Genomic DNA, 23578 nt, shown 5'->3' with positions numbered 1-23578 from the left:
AACAGATAACATTTTTTCTTTCTCATTTTCTGTTTGTTATTTTAAAGCAGTTCTTTATAAAATGAATAATTTGTAGTTGAATGTTTGTGAAAGTGGTCACATCCAATTAAGACAATTAGCTTTAGCTAAAAGTATTATATAGGAACAAAAAAAAAAGAACTCGGGTTTCCTGGGAATATACTGCTTTCATGTTCAGCTTTTCCCATTTTCACACTCTTTCTAACCTCCTGCCTTGCCTTAACCTCTTCTCTCCTGTACAACTCACAGTTTTCTTTTCTCTCATGTTGTCTTTGCTCTCTTCCTCCCGCCTACTCTGCACTCCTCTTATTTCTCAATCTCTCTCTCTCGCTCCCTCTCTCTACCTCTCTCGCTCTGACTATGCTGTCTGCCTCAGCTGTTCTCATTTGCGCTGTGTGCCTTGTGCAGTGGGGAACAGGGCAGAACTGCGCTGAGTGGGGCTGAACTAGTTCAGAGGAGTGTAGAAGTAGAGACAGAGAAGCAGATAGACTAGAGTAAACCCAGAGTGAAAGATTGGGACAGACAGTGAAGATTGTGCTTACCAAGCAAACGGGATTAACAGCCGAAACACACTGGACCTCTTTTCCTTTCTTTAGCTAAAGGAAGCGACTCAGTCATAAAGACGATAGCTATTTAGGCAGAGCTACATGCTGGTGGGGAACCAGGAGAGAAAACCATGGCAGTCGTACTCAGACCTATTTAATCTTCCTAGCATTTAGTTTAGTTCGTTTTACCATTGACTTACTGGTGTAGCAGGCTTACTTGCAGTGACATTGACCCATAACCCCCAACTCTGCTTTGCAGGTTCTGTCTCCCCTTGAGTTGGACTTTAATTTTGGCTTTTGACCCCTGGAACAGGAAAGGGTTTTTGATCTGGCAGGGGACGAGCCCTGCTGTGAACCAGCCTGGACTGACCCACCAGCATTTTTTCATAATTGCTGGACAACAGGAACATTTCTCCTACCAGCTCTTCTTCTCCTAAACCAGATCTGAGACTTTCCGCGCTGGAGTCGCATATTTAAAGGACCTCTCCGGCCTCTTTTGCCCCAGGACCATGGGCTTTCTCTGGGGCAGCATTATGCTGCTGTGTGCGGTGGCTCTGCTTAGGACGGAGGGCAGCGGAGCCCAACAGACCAAGAACAACGTCCCCCGACTAAAACTCTCCTACAAAGGTGCGTTTTTCAGTTTGTACTCAGACGAAAAGTCTGCTTGTGATTCAGCTTTTCAATAATTTCTCTGAGCTTAAGTCTTCACGCTCCGTAGGTTTGAATCCATAAATTAAGCAATAAAAGCAGTGGCAATAGAAGTTGCAAGAACTGTGAGATCCTAGATGTCCCTAAGGCAGGCTATGATTACTTGTAAAAATACTAATAAAGTAAACCGAGTTGCAACAGATTATTTATTTACAAGGTTATTAAACTTTACGGCTAATCAGGCTTATCCTATGGTCGCGTGAGTGAGTAATGCATCACTTTTCCACATGACTTTGGTCCAATTTATGTGCATTTTTAAGCATGGATTATTTTTAGAGACAATTTATGTGAAATTACATTAAATTCACTTAGGAAATAAAGGAAACAGTGGTGTCATGGAAAAGGGGTAGCTGTGTGGTTAAAACTATTTCTTGTAAAGGTTCAGCAACCAGATGGGACTAATAAACAGGAACTCACTGTATAATAATTATTACAAGACCAAGAAGAAGGGGTTTGTGGAATTAAGTTACTTGCTTCAAAAAAGTGCTCCAGTCCAATGCATCTCTGAACTGTTCATTATTGCAGCCGCTCTCTAATACATTTTGTCTTTCCATCTCTGTCCCTGTTTTGATCAACTGTCGTTGTCAGTTTTGCATTGTAAGTGGTGCCAAATACGGACTCCCTGGCAGTTCAGTGTCATTTATTCCTCTCTAGCTTTCCTTTTTTTTTTTTTTTTTTTTTCCTGGATGTCATTTTTCCGCTCCGTTCTCTCCTGCATGGTAATTAAACTCAGGATGAATGGTGCAGGTCTGTTTCAGCAGATGGCTCTCCCAAAGAGAAATGTTTCTCGCTCAGCACTGGGGGATCCATAATTATACACACAAGTATGCACGCGCGCACACACACAGACACACAAACACATAAATACATGGCCATCTGTAGATCGCAAATGATACCTGTGAGGGTATCAGTCATTTATAACCACATGCTGTCAGTTTGGTGAAACACGCCCATACGGTGATATCTCTATTAGAAGTCAGGCCTTCAGGTAGCAGTCTGGCCAGCTTTGTTGTTTGGCTGCAATATCCAAACTCAATATTTCCATTAGTCTTCATTTCAGTTATGGCTGGGGACAATATTTGGCATCATCCTTGACTGATGATTTATAACCAGAGCATTCTAAGTAGGTATCATTTTCACACTTGCAATGTAGTGGAAATATAATTCAAATAACACTGCGGAATTTCAAACATGAGGTCCCATTAGGCAAAGTGACACGGAATTATTGCATTATGAATCATTTATATGATCATATAAATTATTTAATACCCCTGTGACAGGTGAAACACATTTAGTCGTGGAGAAAATCAGATGATTCACAGCGGTGAATTACACAGAAGTACCTGCTGAGTCCCGTTCTGAGGAAGCCAAGTCAGATCGGTGACACATGGGACTGAGAGGTGAAGAAACTCTGACCCCTGCAGGTCACTGGGAATACTGGGAATACTGGTTTATGTCTCTATTGATGGATCTGCATGTGCAAGCCTTCTCCCACTTGTGTTTGACTTCACTTGCATGAACACAGCTGGGAAACGCTTGTCTCAAAAGTGTGAACCAATGTAGCTGTTTGCTCCCCCACATTATGATTCCCCAGTGAACACAGTTAAGAGTCTCTGATGCACATACACACACACACACAACCTCCCTGCGAAACCTTAGGAGATTCCAACAGATCTTTGAAAGTGAGGGTTGGGGGGCAGGAGGGCATTGGAGTAGGGGGGGAAGTTAACAGTGGTACCCCATGGCTAACCAAACACAAGCTACGCTCCAACTGTATCAACAACAAAGCGACTGTGTGATTATGAGGGAGAAGGAGTAGGAGGCCATGAACTTACTATACACAGCAGCAGCATAAACACCAATGTTTTATGCAGTGTATGTAAGACTTTAGGTAAGAGCTATGGCGATATACTAAGATTGATTCCCACCCTCTGGATAAATGAGTCCTTTAGGGACAGTGAACAAAGATTCATATGGTTTTAAAGTTTATGGGTCACAAGAAGCAGAGCACATGTTGTTTACTGTCCAAAGGAAGAAAGAGAAGGTACTTGAGTTTTACAGGATGTGGGTGTTCTGCCAAAAGTGCTCTTTCTCTGAGACCTGTCCACCCCCTTCCTTAGCAGAGCCAAGGGTTTACACAAAAGCATATATAGGAAGATACATTCTTACTTTCATACTCTTGAATACCCAGAAGAAAAAAACAGAGCAGACAATATATATAAGTGAATAATGAAACTACACGAGAAACCACTTAATCTCACAGGTCATAAAATTGCTCAAGCCTTACATTCAGAGACTATTGCTTTGGTGTTATTCCTGTTTTCCCTTTGGTGTGAAATGACTTTTCAATCAGACTTGGAGAATTGAGACGTTCTCTTAAAGACCTTTAATCCGTAAGCACGTTAAGAATCTTCGGAGTGGAGTTGGGTTTCTCGGGGTGTGTACAGTATAAACTCTGAATGACCATGGGAAGGTATTCTATACACTCGCAGAGCTTTGGAGGCGTTTCTCGAGGTTCCGACAACTCTGCTCCAACTGGAGTCAAGTTCAGGATTTGATTTCAGTTGCTGTGACGTGTTTGCTCAAAAAATTATTCTCATTTTAATTCACTTAGAAATCAAATAATTCCTTTTGTACACACATGCAGGGAATTTGGTTTTTGCACTCGGGCCTATGGGCAGCCATGCTTTGCACCCGGGGAGTCGTTCAGGGATTTTGAGGCGCTTGCTCAAGGCACCTCAACCGTGGACATGGAGGAATCAATCCAAAAGCTGCTTCTCTAACCATTGGTCCACATAATTTATATTGGCTTCAAAATGAGGAGATAAATTCCCTTTGTTTAAGTATGTTTGTCTACGCAAGCTACACTGGCCTTCAAATATGCATGTGAAATCGATATCACAATCTGAAAAAGCCCATTCTCTATTGCTAGTGCAAATTACAGTTTGGCAAATGTCTGAAAAACATTCGAAATGATCCAGCTAAAATGCAGTTACCATTTTTTTTCTGTGATGCATATTGTTAACAGCAGCAATCAAACCAGGCCAATTGGCAATACGTCAAAGAGGCTGAGGAGGTGTTCTCCTGCGTTTCTGCCTGACGTTGAACAAATTGCTTGACTGAAGCTTGGCGGCGTTCTCCCCCAGGCCGGGGTGAATCACTGACTGTATGAAGTGCTGCAGTGATATGTTTTGTCAGCGTGCAATCATATACCGAGCCGTGTGAGCGGTGAACGTCAGCGAGGCAGCTGAGCCGGGGCCAAACGTCGGCGCTCTTGTGTACAGTACTGCGGTGCGTGGGTTATTATTAAGACATGTATCTGCCTTTTTTCTTAGGAAGCACTTAGATAACACTCTCCGTGCCCTCCAGATGAGAAAGAGAGGAAGACGGAGGGAATGTAGGGTAAAAGAGTTTATTTTTATCAGTCTCACATGGGACTGTTGATTCTTTGCATCCATTCCATCTGCCCCCTTATCTCTCTCTCCCTCTCACTTTCCAGCTCTCTTTGTGCATGAATCAAAGGAGAATAGTTGGTAGACGCACATTCTACCAAACCACAGTAAAGCACGCAAAGAGAGAGTGAAAGAGGAAAAAACTGCTGGTGAAAGAAGACATTTTGACAGACCTACCTAAACAATTGCAAGGCAAGACTGAAAATTAGCCAAACGGGGCAGGGCAGCAGCTGACACCTGTTACAAGCCACGCATTTCCCCATCCACCTGTCAGTCTGTCTGTGTCTTTACTTCATGTCTGCTTTCACACACTCCGCACAGAACTCTATTGCTTGGACACCAAATACAGCAAAACAGGTTTTGATCATGCCGCGCGTCAAAAGCATTCTCGTGGCGAAAACTTTGGTGCGAAGTTGCAGGTAGAAAAACAAATGCAGCTTTTTACATGCATACCCACCTGTTTCTTTAACCGGAGGGGACACCAGTTCAGACATGTATAGGTTACTACCTCTGGTGCTGGCCTGGAAACATCCTGTTTCTTTCCAATAACACACAACACGGCATGCTCCATAAACATACTACACGCACACACACAACACCCGTAGAGTATCGGTCTCTGGGTGATTGGCTTTTAATAACTTTGTCTCTGTTGAAGGTTCTGTTGCCATGGACACCACTCCCATACACAATTTTCCCAAAACGGAGGTGTGTGTGTGTGGTGGGTGGATACAGTGATACCATTCTCTTCTCTGTCACTCAGGGATGCGGTTTGAGCGGGAGTGAATCGCAGTCATCACGTCTGTCCCGTTCATCTTCCTGGAGGCAATTATTTGTTTGCTTTAGATAAACGAACTCGTTACAGAGTTTGAAGTTGACTTTGGAATTTTCCAAGTCTCTGTGTGTCAGTATGCTGTTATAATATAACCCATAATTGTATGTTTTTGCTTAAAATGAAAATGTTACTGGGAAAGCACGGCTGATCTATCTCTTCATGTTGTCTCCCACACACAAACGCAGCCTCGGTGCAGGTGAAAAAGAGTCAGAGAGAGCAGGCAGATGTTACCGTGCTGTCAGTGCAGGTCTTACAACTGATCTGCTAAAGACAGATCACCATGGCTACAGACCAAGCTCAATTACATTTTTTGCTGCGACTTCTCATGACTTTGAGCTTCTTTCCTGTTTTCCAAGCCCAATAAAGTCCTTATGAAATAACCCACATCTCTTACAGTACCTGAGTGGCTACAGATCTCATCCGTTCTTTACCACTTCAAGAGTACTTACAAATCCTTGCCTGTTTGTTTAGTCAGGTTTTGATATTGGATTCTCAGAAGACTTTATAGTGGGGAGCCAAGAGGCCGGAGGGCTGGGTCTCACAGCAATGGGAGAATAAATTTAGGAGACTGTTTAAATCTCTCACCATCAACGCTGAGGCACAGGAAACCAGCTAAATCACAGAGACAATAACAATAACAACGGGGTGTCAACCTATTGTATATTATCATCCTGTGTGTACAGTATGTATACAGTTTGTGTGTACCTACGTATGAAGCATGCATGTATATATACACATGTCAGTGAAACAAAGGGCTGTACCGGTGCCAAATTTAGCAGAAGTTCATTTTTTTTTTCTTTCCCACACATGTATTTCACCACTTCTGTTTTCTCATCCTGTTAAATAGCTATTGTCCCCACAGTGCCAGCCCCATAAAGCGCAAACCCTCAACCTCAAAAGCTCCAAAGTTCCCTAAAAAACACGAGATTGTATTACAAATGAGTAAAAGCGGTCAGGGTGATGTTCTTTCTTCTCTGGCATTCTTCTCTCTCGGACCAATTTTCCTCCAGCTTGTGTCTTCTCACTCTCTCGGGTTCTGACACACTTCAAAGAGGGGGCATTCTCCCTGCTAAAACATTCATGAGCGTTTTTGTTTTTACCTTCCTGAGAGGGAAAAAGAGAGAAAGCGCGAGCGAGCCAAATTTGTTCCATAACTCTCCACCCTTTTGTGTGGGTGGTCAATCTGAGGAGGGGTCACAGTGTGGTTAGACTTTGTTGGTGAGAACAAAATGTGAGAAGGGCAGATAATTAATGTGTATGTGTGTCTACACATTGCACAAAAGGTGCCATAATACTACAATCATCATGCCACCTTTAGAGGTCGTTACGGTAATTAGATCCTCAATGTCTGTGACAAGTCTGGCGTTCTGCTGGGAAAACATGTTGGTACTTTGCAAAACATGAGCTGTAGCCCACGGTTACATCTCCTAATAGATGTGGTTGAAAGTAATCCTACAGTTTGGTCTACAGAATATTAGCTGAGTAAGATGGCATTATGTATTCCTTGTAGTTTTCCACTGTGCATAGACCAGCTTGTGCTTGGCTGCTCTGCTGAAGGTCACTTCCCCATGCAGACAGTCTGATTATTGGCTCTCAGTGCTGGCTTTACCTGCAGAGTCCAATTTGGCTTGGCAGTGGCTTTTCACTCTGACAGCCTGGTCAAGCTGTATGATTTTGAATCCTGAGTCCAATTTGTAATGAGAAATGGAAGCAGCAACTTCTGTGTAAAAACTGGAACAGAAATGTGTTAGGAAGTCTTTGACTAAAAGAGTTACCTATCTAACGAGTAATAATAGACACGATAACTCAGTGTTACATTCTTTAATCTATACAGTGTAACCTTGAGATAGAAAGATGTATATCTGACACATTACAGGGCAGGAAGACTATAAAGAAAGGAGAGGTGAACGTGATCGGTGTCATTGTTATATATTGTCCTCATCAGTTCTTTTCTTTTCATTTTTCTCTGCAGAGATGTTGGAATCTAACAACCTAGTGACATTTGAAGGTCTGGCCAACAGCTCGGCTTACCACACCTTCCTGTTGGATGAGGAGAAAGGAAGACTAGTGGTGGGAGCGAAGGATCACATCTTCTCTTTTAACCTGCTCAATATCAGCAAGGACTACGCACAGGTAAGACCTCGGATTTGCGGTCTGCCTGTGTGTCAGAAGGTTTCATCCGTTCATAACGACAGGTCAGGTTATTTTCTGGCCGACTTATTACCTGCCTTCAGTCTGTGCAAGTGCGGCGTCTTGGGGCTTTCTGTTTCTATGAAAGGAGTCTCATGAATATTTCAGGCCAGCGCTGTCACACACGATCACACGCTGTGCCAGGCATGTTAGCTGCTCTCTGTACACCTGGATGAATAATGGAGTAAACTGAAACAAAGTGGATAACAAATCGCATTGTGACCCCTCCAGCTCTCACATAGACACACGTCCATGCACACAAGCCGCGGCGCTATTGACTGGCTCCGTAAAACTGATTCTAGACGGGGATTCTTTCCTAACATGAACAGGAACTCTGCTTGTGTTGCAGATCCCTTGGCCAGCTTCTCCCACCAGGCGAGATGAATGCAAGTGGGCAGGAAAAGATCTCTCGGTAAGAGCTTAAACCAGCCATTTTTCAAGTGGTTGTCGGCATTTTGCCCCTCTACTCCCACGGATGTTTCAAAATGTCTTTGTTCTCTTATATTATCAGCGATGTACAACTCTGCGGGTCTTAAAGCAAATCTCTCATGCCGGTTGCATCACGATTACATATGCTGCATAGAATAACACGCTATGTACAGGGGTCTCAGGCATTAGGATATACTCAAGGTATACTCATTTTCAGACTCCCCTCGGAGAATGCATCAAAACTGGATTTAAGACTTGACTGGCTTATTTTAAAAGTGATCCCCTCAGACAGACTGCCCTTCAGTATTTCAAATGGAAAAATTAAATTACCTCACTTAAATTAACAAAATGGGGTCACCCAATATTAGGGGATTATTGCGGCTGGCATTCCCGCTAGGACCGTATTTTTCAAGCAGAGTCAGTTGAACAAATAAAGTAAATCCCTTACCTCACCCACATTAGAAAGCATGCAATGAAGAGCTTACTCACATCCCAAACTCTACAGTAATGCGGTGTATTTGAGAATTAAACGCAAACTCCTCATCTTGGATTTCTAAACCTGTGCGGTATGTTTATTTTGTTTAGGTTTAGTATTTTGTATTAAATTCAGTGAGCTCAAGTTAATGCTGGATCTGAAACAAACAATGAGCCGTTGTGGCATTAAGACTCAGGGCTTTTTTCAGACTTATTACCTCATCCAACCCGTGCAGGACAAGCCAAGCATCACGTCTCCCCGTATCTGCCAAAGTGCAGTTTTAAAGCAGCTTGTGTGGTGTGCTGAAACTCTGTGTAAACAGGCTGAGAGGTTGTCTCTGCTCCCTTCAAGATGTGTTATGAATTCTATCTTCCATAGCGCCTAAGGCAATATGCTGGAATGTAAAATCATGGCAGTGCTTTTCGTGGCTTAGTTCACTGGCCAGATAAGGGCAAGCTCCAGTGGCCTTCAACCCTTCTGTGTGGCTGATTTGAAGTGCCGTGAAGTTCTTTGTGTGTTTTGTGTAAACATTATGAAATGGATGAATAAGGAACCCTGAGGGGTGGTCTCTCTCTGTTATGGAGGTGGAGGAGAGTGAGGATTAAAGGAAGGTGGTGGTGGTGGTGGTGGTGTGTGTGTGTGTGGGGGGGGGGTCCATCAATGCTTCTTGACGTACTCAAAGCAAACACTCCTGGAGATGAAGCAGAGGACGAAAAAGAAAGCTGGATGAGTGTGACAGTGCACCCACAAGAGAAAAAGGAAACCTGCAACAATTGCTTAGAATAACAAAGTGCTTAAAGTAAGTGCCAACCATGAACTAATAGCAACTGTTTATGTTCAGTATTCTTGGTCTGTTTCATGTGGCACATTTAGATCCACACGTGCATCTTGCATCTGTACTGTCATCCTGCAGAAATCAAATACCAAGTCACACGCTACACATTTTCAAGAAAAGTTATGTGACAAACACGTTATTTTTAGGAAATCTCCACACTACCGATGCTGCTGTAATTAATTTACTGTTTGTTCAATCTATGCCATTTAAATGTTCTTGTCTGCATCATCATGCACAATATTCAGATGTATGGGCTTAGAACTTTGAATTAAGTAAAAATAACAACAACAACAAAAAAATACTTGTCAAGCAAAAATCATTCATTCCAAACGTCCAGTCATTAAGGTAAAAATATGTATGTATTGCTGGCTCAATGCACAAATGTAAAAGTACCCATTGTACATCAAAATGGGCTTATTTATGATAACTAAATCAACCATGGTGTACATTGGATTCTCTTCTACAAAGTCTAAAGTCACAAAGTGAAAATTATAATATTTTCTTCTCAAATACATAGTTTAGTTGACAGAGGAAGTAGCATGAAATTAAAATACTCAAACACAGCTAAAAGCAGTTCTTGATCATCTAACCACATCCAAATATGAGCAGCTGCTTGAGTGACAACAAAAGCTGACACAAACAGAAGCGGCAGTCTGCTGATGACCTAGTAAAGCCGGACGAATTTAGTCATGCATAATTTGTGGTACATATTGTTTTTTATTTTTTTTTTGTTGAATATGTGATGACACATTCAGTTTTATTTGAGGTCAGGCTTGTTCAAGCACGTGCTGGCACAACACGAGGAAAATACGCCACATGGCATCAGAGCAATGTATACAACACGAACACATGTCTGAGATTATTCTAGCACATACATGCACACAAACACCCAAACACGGGGTCGGGGCAGAGACAGAGTCATCGGTGATAGCCTTTACAAATGCATGGCTCAACGCAGGAGAGCTCTTCAGGACTCAGCAGTCTACCTACACCTGAAGGCCAAGGGGCACACTTTTAAAATGCACACATTTTAGAGAAACCAAAGTTTGAAAAAGGACTAAAATTTGAAAAACAAACAAACAACAAAAAAAACCGCACTATAAGCAGGGACAACTGAGATACCGTTTGTCAGCCACTTACAGCGCAGTCTTAAATTCTGTCCCCACTCATACCCTGAGACCAGAGTCTCTGGCCATTAATTGGCCTTTAGAGAACCACTTACTGTGCAAAAATAGGATACCGTCCTGGCTAATCTGAACAAATTCCTTCAATTGCAGTATCTGGTTGCAAGAACCGAAGAAGTCACTTGGATGAGTGCACTGTAATACCTTTCAAGTCGGTAAAACTTAGAAATGAAAATTGACCTACTGCCTTTGTTTCTACTCAAAAAGCTACCTTTAGCTACAGTCATTTCTAGTTTTTCTAGTTTCAACTTCATACTATGAGTTAAAACAATTTAGCCTTTATTCCACTGAAAAAAAAAAAATCTCATTTTACCTTATCAAATCAATTCAAAATTCTTCATTCTTCACATTTTCACTATAAGATCATTTTAACCAACCATTCAGTGCCGTGGTTTAATGCTTTTAGGTCATCATTTTATATTGGTAATTCTGTTTAATTAAAAAATGGAAGCAGCTTCTATATCTCCCGGTTTTCATGTCATATCATGCCTCACCCTTTCGCTATTCCTTTTTTTTAACTTAAAAGTTAAAGACATACTCTAAATGAACACTGGCCACGCAGACAAAGCTCGCACGATGTCCAGACAATGGATTACTTTAATGTTTTTGAACTTATAAAATCGAGTTCAGTATCAAAAACTTGTCATGACTATTGGAGTTAAAGAGAAACATTCACATAACTTAACAGGGCTGTAATGTTTTATGGTGTGGTTAAAATGACTTTGAGAAACTTAAACAATTCCAGTTGCCTTTGTTTTAGCTTTGTTTTCTGGATACGCCATAACCTAGCCAGAAGGCCAGCTGGAAGTTTTTTTTTTTATAGCCCACAGAATTTTAGAAGGGGAATTTCGGTCTGGAGTCACACTGTTGCGGAAGTCATTATGCCCGGTAATGACCCACAACAAAATCCAAATGACTGAGAATCTTCACAGACATTACAGTGTTCAGTCCGGTCATAATATTAGTTATATAATTATCATTCAACATGGTTTGTGGGTCATTCCCGGGGAAATTACAGGGTATTACATTGAGCTTTGCCCTGTTATCTTCATATGTCTCTTATTAAAATGTTCTCTGCTTTTATTGAGGACTGACCTATCAATTTATCCGACAGTATAACCACATTTTTTGTGTGTTTTACTCATCCAACTGGCGTGAATGTAACTGCAACAAGCTCTAATATGCTTTACTCATCCTACGCCATCTCTCCTCCGTCTTTGCTTCATCAGAGAGAATGCTCAAATTTCGTGAAGGTGCTGCAGTCGTTCAACCAGACACATCTCTATGTGTGTGGGACAGGAGCATTTCACCCCGTGTGTTCCTACCTGGAGGTGGGCAAGAAACCAGAGGTATTGATTTGTGTTTCTGTCTAATACAAGAATGCATGCATGGGTAGGGATTTTAGAAAATATGCAGAGTTTGATATCATTGCAAGTATTTAAAGCTGTGAACGACCACATATAGTGTGAGAGATTTCAGCAAAATGAGGTGGAAAATGAAAAACACAGCTTAATAGTCTGCGAGATTTCCAATTCATCACTCTAATATGGAATTGTAGTGTGTGTATTTGGTGTTCATTTGAGTACAGAGGAAGAAAATTGCTCTCTTCTCCAACCGTCACTGAGTCAGACTCATAAATGTAAAGGGTTTCCTATTCATTAGACTAGCTATTTACAGACAATTAGAGGAAGGAAATGACTCTGAGAAAATTCACACTCTAAAGATGCAATACATCCAAGGGGTTTCCTATGAGTGTCGAGGTCCAAGAGCATGATTAGATTTATTAGTTTCATTTCATTTCTAATTCTTTCCATTTACAATATAGAGTAAGTCAGTGGAGCAATGTCACATGATGTATTCTTTTGTATCAGGTTTTCCTGGGATTCATAGAGAAATATATGTCAGTATTGTTGGTCAGGCTAAAGCTTTAAATACATTTCTGTGGGTTGTAGGAATGTTATCTTTCAAAAAAAATGCTGTTGTTTTATCATAACTTGGATATAACAAAGTGCTGACAGCAAAATGATTTACTTCACAGAAAATTCCACTCATAACACACAAGAAAAGAAAATTCCTGTGTAATTTTCCATGTCAGGAAATAATATGAATTTCCAACTTTTCTAAAGGAAAAACTTACCTTGTTTTCTCTTTCTCTGTGTGCAGGACAGTGTGTTCAGACTGGAAACCCATGTAGAAAATGGCAGGGGGAAGAGTCCATATGACCCCAAGTTACTCACGGCATCCATGCTAATTGGTGAGTTTAAGACCGGATACATTGTGCCGTCTTTCCACGTGTTGGACTTAAGTCATATAAAGGCGTGTGAATCCAGAAACACCCTCTGATTTGCTCTTTCATTACAGCAGATATATAAGGTTGTTCTGTCATTCATTACAAGGGGAGCTGCTTTGTAGTTACACAGTGGGAACCCCTCATTGGCAGGACTGTAAACTCTATTTCTGACTTTACCTCATGTAAGTAGTGGGTGTGAATAGTCAATGGCACTTTATTGAGTTTTCTTTGACTAAATTGCAATTTTTGGCAAATAAAGCAGGAGTATGTGAGCATGCCTTCCCCCTTGACCCCCAATTACTACTAGTCACATTGAGTTATATCACAATGTTTAACCCAGCAGATGGCCATTTTCCAGCCCATCACCCCTCATTTCCTTTCCCTTTTCTCTCAACAGCATTATTATGTACTCCCCCTGTCTCACACCTCTGTCATGTCCCTCCTCATCTGACCCACCATCCATTCATCCTTCCCTCGCCTCTCTTCTCAACCCTGCCCCCTGTGTTAATGTCAATTTCACACTCCTGATGTTCATCACATCTGTCACTGTCTGTGTTCTCTCAGGACTCCAAGTCTACCTGTACTGCTAAGCCCCTGGAACAATTTCTCAGACTTTACACCTGCATCACTGGGGGAAAAAATAGGCACTAATGTCTGCTTCCTCATATGGCGTTACTGTTCTAACGCAATTTATTCCTCGTCCTCTTAGATGGTGAATTGTATGCTGGGACATCGGCTGACTTTATGGGGCGGGACTTTGCCATCTTTCGTACTCTTGGCAAGCATCATCCAATCAGGACGGAGCAACATGACTCCCGGTGGTTAAATGGTAAGACAGAGGAGAAAAATCACTCTGCTGGTCTGCTAATGTGACCAGTCTGCATATATTCGTCACATTGTGTTGTGTGTTGGGGTCAGGAGAAAATCCTGGGTCAAGACGATTTGCTGTCGGCACTTGATGTCTGATGCTGCCTTTGTAACCTATGAAGTGCCTCAGGGATCTCTTTTTATTTTTTATCTGAATTGTATTGCTTGGCTTATGGTTTTTGGTTAGCAGTTTCTATGTTATGAAGATGATACTCTGCTGTACCTGTCTTTCAAAGACGATGATCTAGGTGAACTAGTTAGCATAAAGTACAGGTTGCACTCCGTGATACAATTTGTGTATTCAGTATGGACAAAAACAATGCAATGATTTGTGCACTATTAGTTAAACTGAGCACCTGTCTGAATTGTTGTCATTATATGGTGACTTCAAGTGTCTGAATTTGTCTATCCAGTATCTACTAGGTTTCGCCAATGCTTTATATAGGAAGAAGAAATACAGAAAACATTTTGTATTGAACAGTGTGTAACTTTTTTGTTTCTTGCAGATCCTAGGTTTTTGGGTGTTCATTTGATTCCAGAGAGCGATAATCCAGAAGATGATAAAATCTACCTGTTCTTCAGAGAGAACGCTATGGATGGAGAACATGCTGGAAAGGCCACACATGCTCGCATTGGACAGCTCTGTAAAGTACGCACACACACGCACACATACACAGCAACACTAAGGCTGGACCCCACAAAAGGAAAATTCAAACACAAAAGCCGAGAGACAAAGACACGCACGCACTCACACCAACATTATGTTAAATAGCTTCTGTATCTGGAAAAACACTTGACGGGTGTCTGAGTGGCTTTCATAATGGGAGCTTTCAGGGGCTGTTATCTGTGATTATTTTTAGCTTGGATAAGAGTGGGCTTTGTTATGTGGGGGACAATCGCCCCTGAAGACAGAAATCTGAGAGAAATGTTAAATGTCGCCAGAACCTGAGAGGCAACTACACCATCAATGGCAGCACTGTTTTCGAATGCCAGGCATTGGCACTTATTGGGACTGCTACTCCCTTCAGCTCCAGGGTATGGTTAACTTAAATCACCTCGTGGCCTTGTGTCAGATTTCAGCTCCCAAATCCTATTCTTATGCATCAAGCAACAATCCAGTAAGCTGACACAATCAGCGAGCGATATTCAGCCACAAGCTCCTATTTAGCTGCATATCGTTCGTTCCTCCTTCATAATAGACCGATTAGCCAGAATGTTGGGATTCTGCTATCCTCAACACAAGACAACCCATCAATTATGCAAAATGTGGTGTTAATATGGGCTTGTGCATATTTTAACACATTCTAATTTACTGTCATAAATTAACACTAAGTGGAATACATTTTTATGAGCCAGCACTTTTTGCATCTGTGTTTGTGTGCTATGTTCTGGAAAACAAACACTATCCTGTGAAGCACCGAAACACATATTACTAAGACTGTGTACTTAAGCAGGCATTATGGTACAATAGTGTTCTTTCTGCAAGACCTCTACAAATCCATTATAAACCAAGGAAATGCATTTTAAAGAGACCCGTTTGTTGAAAAGCGTCTTTATAATTAGGAGAAAATATTATCAGCAGTGACATCTCATATCACCGTCATTTAAGCTTTCATGACTATATTTTATACAGAGGGCTGTGTGTTGTGATGTGCTCAAGATATATATGTAGTACAATCGAAAGACCATTAAAGGCAGCTTCATATGTAAATCCACTGTCAAAGAGCCAACCAATACAATATTTCAGCAAGGAATGTACTGTATTCTCATGACATCTTTACCTCCTTATCCATTCACTATGTCTAAAGTAGTTTTATTAAGAACATATGTGCTTGCATAACTTCTAACTGGGAGGCATCTTAAAGTTCCTTCTCAAGCTGTGTCTCTGCCTATCTTTGTTCCAAGTTCTTCTCCCCAGTCAACAAAGGGACATCAACCAGATTTTTTAGGGCTTTTTTAATTTTTTTTCCATGTCTGTTATATGTAATAATTCATGACTGAAAGACTGTGCTGGACTATTGTTGTATATTCCCAGTCATACCCAATGCCTCACTATTTATGCAATTTTCAAATAAATGATCATCCTTGTTGCTGAACATCTACACATGGTTTTTCCAACAGAATGACCTGGGAGGTCACAGAAGCCTGGTGAATAAGTGGACCACCTTTTTAAAAGCTCGACTTGTTTGCTCTGTGCCGGGCAGTAATGGAATAGACACGCACTTTGACGAACTACGTGAGTAACTGTTTCCAACCCTGCAAACATTATTTCCTGAAGATTGAATGCTATCTTTTCAGCAGTGAATGTCTGTAATGCTTATTGCATTTTCTTTGGCTTTCAGAGGATGTTTTTCTCATGAGCACAAAGGATCCCAAGAGCCCAATGATTTATGCAGTATTTACCACTTCCAGGTACTGTGGCTGACAGATTTTTCAAAACCAGTGATTGCATGGTTTGTGCTTTCAGCAAGATCTTTCTTTATCTGATTTATTTTTTCTTCCCATTAGCAATATCTTCAAAGGTTCAGCCGTGTGTATGTACAGCATGACAGACATCAGGAGAGTGTTCCTGGGTCCGTACGCTCACAGAGATGGGCCCAACTATCAATGGGTGCCCTTCCAAGGACGTGTTCCCTACCCACGGCCTGGCACAGTGAGTAGTGTATGGTCGTTACAGGAACATGTGCTGAGACATGTGTGTTATGTACAGAGAGTGGAAATTATTTTTGTCTTCACAGTGCCCGAGCAAGACATTTGGTGGATTTGATACAACCAAGGACCTTCCTGATGAAGTGGTAACTTTTGCCAGAAGCCATCCAGCCATGTTCAACCCTGTCTACCCCATTAACAATCGACCAATCATAGTCAAAACAGATGTGGACTACCAGTTCACTCAGATTGTGGTGGATAAAGTAGAAGCAGAAGATGGCCAGTATGATGTGATGTTCATAGGCACAGGTATACAATATATACTGTAAACCTACACTGACACAACGAATGATTAAATAACTCACAGAAAGAAAAAGTAAGTGAGTAGATACTATAGAGTAGTATTAACTTGTGTGCTTCCATTGTATCCTAGACATGGGAACGATTCTAAAAGTGGTGTCCATCCCCAGAGGCTCTTGGCATGACTTAGAGGAAGTCCTGTTGGAAGAAATGACTGTATTTCGGGTAGGTTATCCTCAAATCATCTCTATTACTAGAATCTTATGGAATCTATAAGAATATATATATATAAGAATATTGTTTATATTAATATTTATTTATATTATTTTTTACAGGAGCCAACAGCCGTCACAGCCATGGAACTATCAACAAAACAGGTACAGACTTAAGCCTTTACAGTATGATGATAAAACATTAAGTACCATCACCTTTACCCTAACTATCATGACATATGCAGAAAGGCAAAACAAACTGCAGTCATAAGTTGGAGTTTGGAGATAAACCTACTGCAATACAGTGTAGAGATTAAATAAGGTGAAATGTAACAAGTGCCTGATGGATGTGTGCGTCTGAAAAAAACGCCTGAGAAAGTTTTCCTTAAAGAGTGACACACCTTGCTTAAGGGTAGATAGACAGAACAAAGACATCTTTGTCTGCTCTAACACTTTGAGATCAACCAATGCGTTATCACACAAAGATCTCAATTGTTGGCTTTTCAGTAACAGTTAGGCTGTCAACTTAAATGACAGGGAGAGGCAAAATGAGCCAGCTAATTGACAGGTAGGAGGGTGCTGAGCACCTGTGTTAAAATAGTCTGTCTGCATTTCTGACCGGTATTTTGGTGCCACTGAGGGCTCCTGAGATATCAAATATCTGAAGTTGAATTTCTTACATCTCTTCACAGCAACAACTGTACCTGGGCTCAGACATCGGTGTGTCCCAGATGCCTCTGCACCGGTGTGAGGTTTATGGGAAGGCCTGTGCTGAATGCTGCCTGGCAAGAGACCCTTATTGCGCATGGGATGGCACAGAATGCTCAAGATATTTTCCCATGGCCAAGAGGTAGTAAATGCATTTCCACACTCATACTTGGCATGATGCCATCCTGATCTTGTGTTTTACAAACTGCCCAACATGTTGTACACAGCAGCTAATCATACGTTTAAAACACTGAACGAATTTTTAAACTTTGCCCATAATGAAACATAATACACTCAGCAGTTTATAACACACGCTTTAGATTTGAGAATGCCGAGTGTAGAGTTATGTCTGCCTGTTCCCTATCTGTGTTTGTTTAACATATTGAGTACACTTCAATGAGGGGTTTTCAAATACATATTGAGGACATATGCAGTCAGTCTCCAATTCAGCACTCAAGCCGTGGTGCACTTAGAGTGCAGGCTTTGTATATTTGCCAAAATCCCCTAAAGGTATGGGGAGGTCAAATTTCTGCCAAAAGCTAGAAATATAACCTGCCTCATGTGTTTACTGTAAATGAGAACCAATGGCAGTGATGTCTGCAGGCTGCCTGGGTGAACCAGAGGTGAGGTAGGTGTTAGAGGTTTGGTAGTAGTGCAGTGATGGTAGTAGTGGACGAATTTGTGTATGTGCTTTGTGTGCAGCCTCCCACTCGTAGCTTAGTGGGGCATATTGATTTAAATGCTCGCTGTGCAGTATCCTGTTCTCACATTCAATCTAGAGTCCTACATTCAACACTCAGCAAACTCTTAACTCCAGATAATAATACAAATACTCCGGGTTCGAACAGTGTGAAGCAGAGGTGAAGAAACAATCAGTTTGTTTTAGTGTCTCCACAGTTGCTTCACTCATTGTTTGTAGAAAATATCCTCAGGGTAATGTTTGACACCAAACATGAAACTCCATCGCTTTTGCTTTGCAGAGGAATGACAGGCTGGAGTGATGGATTAATTGTGAATTCTTCCCTCACACACACCCTGTAATCAAAGCTTGTCTACTAAACTATGGGCTGTCTGCTCTTTATATGTTTATGTTGGCCACCACTACTGCTGCACACCCAAACCCCATTTAAATACACACCTTCAAACTCCACGTATATCTACACACACACACACACACACACAAAGCAGGTGTCTCTGATGAGTCATGGAGATGTTATTTATATTTGTGTTTCTGCAGGAGAACAAGGAGACAAGATATCAGGAATGGAGACCCACTCACTCAGTGCTCAGACCTGCAACACCATGGTACATTAACTGCAAAACTACATACATTCTTTCAAACTGCCATATAATCAACACAATATGTACGCTGTATAACTTGGACTAATACCATTTGAAATTCCAAAGGTTTGTCTGAAGAAGATAACAGCATGCCACTTTTAAATGGGGCTACAAAAGGAGCCATTGTTTAAGGATTTACTTTGAACAGAGAAATGGTCTCCAAGTAGTTGCTGGCCTTTCCTGACATGATCAAAAGAGTAGGGAGGCTAAGTTGAATGTGTGTGGCGTTTCAAGTGTTTTCTGGCAGTGTGAAGATTAGGGTCCGTGTGTGTGAAGTGTATAATTAACATGGCTAGGATTCCGCCAAGCCTCCTCTCTGTCGCCAAGCTCCTCACCCTGCTGTCCTGTTAGTGGTCTTAGCCCCAACAGTGGTCTAATATACTTACTCAATTATACGCTTAATTTGACTCAAAATGGAAAAATGTTAAACACTAAAAATTTTAAGGGGGAGGTTCAGGCTAGGGTTGCTGCTTCCATGGTATTGCACTTTTATTTGTACATTTCTCCCCTGGATTCAGCTTGGTCTTAATATACAATCAGATAATCTGTTAGTGAAGGAACTCTGCAAAGACTGGCACATATCAGACCGAATGGAAATACCAGATTTGCGTCCTGAGACATTTTTTCCAGTCACTGTCTCTGCTGAGGGAGCAAACCATTCAGTTTCATTCAGTAATCGGAGAGCAGTATCTTTGCCAGGGAAGAAAGTTAAAAAAAAAAAAGACAAATAGAGAGGGCTTAACATGTTTTTATATATATATAAATGATGGCTTAGAGATCTATTTGTGAAAGGCTACTTAAATTACAAATTAGGTTGACTAAAATCTATTTTCCAGATGAACTGAGTGGACAGACGACCCTGCAGGATAAGACGGTGTATGGTGTGGAGAACAGCAGCACTTTCCTCGAGTGTAGTCCCAAGTCCCAGAGAGCCATGACATACTGGCAGTATCAACACTCGACCGAGGACCGCAAACAAGAGGTTGGCATCACCTAGGCTCATTCTTTATCTCTGAGCTGTCTGCAGAGCAACAAAATAATAATAGATGGTAGTTCATAATGAAGAGATATTGCAAAGCAGCAATCAGCTCTATGGCTCTTTTGGACAGCATTATGTCATCATACTTTAATGTGATGGATGGGGAATCTGATTTCTTTGTTCTCCGTCTCCTTAATTTCTCCGCCTCTAGATTAAATCAGAGGAACGTTTTATCCGCACAGACCAGGGCCTCCTGATCCGCACCCTGAACAAGAAAGATTCAGGCATCTATCTGTGCCAGGCAGTGGAACATGGCTTCATGCAGACGGTTCTAAAGGTTAACTTAGAGGTCATTGACACGGAGCGACTGGAGGATCTTCTACATCGTAATGAAGCAGCAGCAGCAGCAGCAGCCAGCGTGCCTGCCATGGAATTTTCCACTGCCCGGGAAACTCCCAATCAAAAGCTTTGGTACAGAGATTTCCTGTCTTTGGTCAATCACCCGACTCTGAACAGTGTGGACGAGTTCTGTGAGCAGGTTTGGAAAAGGGAGCGGAAGCACAGGAGGCAGAAAGCTCACCTTGTTCAGCAAGTACAAATACACCACCAGCAGCAACATCATCCTCATCATCAGCAGCAGCAGCAGCAGCAGCAGCAGCAAAAGGTTGTGCTGAGCGCTCACAGCCATCTGCATGCTCAAGGACTGGCAGCCAAGTGGAAACACCTGCAAGAGAGGCAGAAGGGGCGCAACCGCAGGACCCATGAACTGGAGAGGGCCCCCCGCAGTGTCTGACCCACAAACCTTGACTTTTATACACAGCAAGACTTGAAGCCACACCCAGTTCTCATTCTGTAAACCTGATTAACTTATCGCGTTTCTCCATCATCCTGAGACACGGACTTTTTCCACAAAGACTGGACAGAAAAGTCGAACCGCGCAAGAATTAAGTCCTACCCTGATCTGCCAGCTGGTGTGTTCTGTGCGTGGGCAGCCATGTTTACAGTACACCAGTATGGAGGACTGCAGGAGACAGGATGCATCACGGCAGACCATCAGAGCATATTATCTCAGCTGGCCTCTGTGAACTCTACAGAGGGACAGTGTCAACCAGCAAAAGAACTGGATACACGTAGCCATCCCATAGGCTTGACAGACACTTTGTGGATATGGCTGCAGCAATGGGATTGTGTCACGGGAATGCTTATAAGCGTTCTCTGTCAGTGTGCAGATAAGTAGATTCCTAAACAAACATGATTTCATTTTTTTTTTTTTTTAACACAAATACAAAAGAGAAGTTGGTGAGATTGTATTAAAAATGGTCTGGAGTTAAAAGAGAAGCCAATAAGGAATATTTGGTCAACTTTGTGTGAAACGAAATGAGAAGGAAAATGCCCAGGTACTGCAAGAAACTGTAAGGAAGAGTCACCATTTGTTCACCAAACCCGATAATGTAACCGAGATATGTAAATACAGTATTCTGTTATGTCTACTCATACTAAAGGGAATGGCTTGCAGTCTTCTAGTTGCTTCTCGTTGTTTCCCAGATAGAAATTTATTTAAGGAAAAGTCGGAAGCAGCTGTAAGAGATTTTATACTCGTCTATGTGTCCATGCCCTAGATAAGCTTTCCAAACAAAGACGGTTAGGATTATTTGTTTACTTTGTGTTTTTTTAAATCATCAGATTCTCAGCATTTATAAACCTTAGAGTCACTTTAAATCTGCCAAATGCATTGTCTCCAAGCGTCATACTGAGTTCTTCCATGTTTATTTAATTATAAGTTGGTATACACTTTTTTTCCACTTCTTGTGTATTTATTGATATACACTGCTGTACATTGTGGACATATTTTTCGATGTGCATCTTTTTTTTTATTTTCTTTTCTCTTTATCTCTCTGACTATTTTGATTTACAGGACCAACTTTGAAAAAACGACCGTATTATCTCAAATACTGTAGTAAGACTGGAAGTTATCTGTCAGTTTCGGTCAATGTCACACGCGTTACATATCAAATGCACTGAGCAACGAGCCAGTATCCATACTCCTTTCTTGCACATTTCTTGCCTCATATCCGCGTTCTTCACATGCAGCGTAGTGTAAAAACCTTCATTTCACTGCATGTAACATGAACAAAACTATAGTTTTTCAGAATAAAACTACTTTATTAAACAATGCACACAAAAACACAAACCTGGAATGTAGCTGTGAACATCGTGTAAATATAAATGCCATGGTCTGTGTTTGACAAATATGACACTAGTGCATGTGAATACTATTGTAGTGTTCTTGTTCTGATATGGTGATGATATACTAGTCTGACGTTGTCACGGTTAAGTTGTTGTTTGCTAATGCAGTACACAATAGTAACTATTTCAAAGATGTACATACTACTTCTGTCTCTAGTTGATATAGACGAGAGCTAAACCGGATCCGTCTGTGGCCTTCACTGTCCACAGACCAGTGAACAGCAATGAGCGGTTGAGCTCTGCAACACGTCGGCATGTCAGATAACCTTGTGTAGTGAGACAAAGCGAGCGTCATCTGCTTTTGGAAGCTATGACAGGGGAAGAGGAGAAACAGCTGGAAATCAGCCATGTGAGATTTCAGGTCTACAAAACAAGGTGAACGTGAGCATGTGACACGATCGTCGTTATAAAGAGAATTTGTGCGGGACCTGTCTTGGACACACGGTGGAAACCGAGGAAATAAAGTGCTGCTGTCGCTGCTTTTTTGGCATGATGATGATGTTGGTGATGATGATGGTGGTGATGTATTCTACTGATCTAATAAATGTCTCTTCATAAAGTGCTAGTTTCATTAAATCTGCTTTTAATCTACTACGTCTGCTGCCGTCGAGCTATGTGGTGAAATGTGGTGATGGAGATCATCAGATTAGATTTCTTGCTGCCTCCTCTTCCATATTCATAAGAAAAGTCTTCATTAACTCAAAGAACTTTTTTCTTTTAATTTTTTTCTTTTTTCTCCAGACGAGAACTGTGGCGACAGAGAAAATTGGCTATTTAACAATTTAATTAGCTGAGGAGATTAACATACCTGATAATATATAACACACACAAAAAAAATCAGTGGAGTTTAAAAAGACAGCAGAAGTGCCTCTTACACTGTGTATTGATGCTGTGCCTCAGGCTGTAGAGGAATTACTGTAAATTGCTATTAAGACCTTGATAGGTCACCTAATGCAAACAATACATGATGTTACCTACAGTGTTAAACTGTAGGTAACATCAAATGTTGTATTTGCATAAGACGGTGTTGAAGATGCAGTGCCATTTTGTCATTCTCTGGCAGAAACATTACAAAAAAGAAAAATCTTGCATTCAAAACTCAGCTCCTAAAGGCTAGAAAGTCATCTCGCTACATCAAAATATGAACTGTGCCGTGCTACTGCCCTCCGGTGGTTATGATGCAAATCACGTAATTTTCTGACAAAGGTGATTTCAACATCTGTTTCAACAGCCTATAGGTATTATAGGCAGCCTAGGCAGCCTGCCTATAGGCAGGTTCCTCAAACCTCAGGCACAAAAACAACAGACTTGTTTTAT

General features: G+C 41.4%; 1 protein-coding gene across 1 annotated transcript; it reads left to right on the top strand.

Annotated features, from left to right (window-relative positions):
• The first annotated feature begins 397 nt into the window (after window positions 1-397).
• Window positions 398-22820, top strand: sema3ab (sema domain, immunoglobulin domain (Ig), short basic domain, secreted, (semaphorin) 3Ab). Its single transcript, XM_047595638.1, has 17 exons — window positions 398-1190; window positions 7528-7688; window positions 8095-8157; window positions 11898-12017; window positions 12832-12922; window positions 13668-13787; window positions 14332-14474; window positions 15947-16061; window positions 16168-16237; window positions 16334-16478; window positions 16564-16783; window positions 16908-16999; window positions 17110-17151; window positions 17679-17836; window positions 18932-18999; window positions 19872-20017; window positions 20226-22820. Exons 1-17 carry the CDS (start codon window positions 1073-1075, stop codon window positions 20805-20807), a joined length of 2454 nt encoding a protein of 817 aa, XP_047451594.1. The 5' UTR covers window positions 398-1072; the 3' UTR covers window positions 20808-22820.
• The last annotated feature ends 758 nt before the right edge of the window (window positions 22821-23578 follow it).

The sequence above is a fragment of the Mugil cephalus genome, chromosome 10, assembly GCF_022458985.1.
Source record: "Mugil cephalus isolate CIBA_MC_2020 chromosome 10, CIBA_Mcephalus_1.1, whole genome shotgun sequence".
Classification (NCBI taxonomy): Eukaryota; Metazoa; Chordata; class Actinopteri; order Mugiliformes; family Mugilidae; genus Mugil; species Mugil cephalus.
This window is presented reverse-complemented; position numbering and strand designations above follow the sequence as displayed.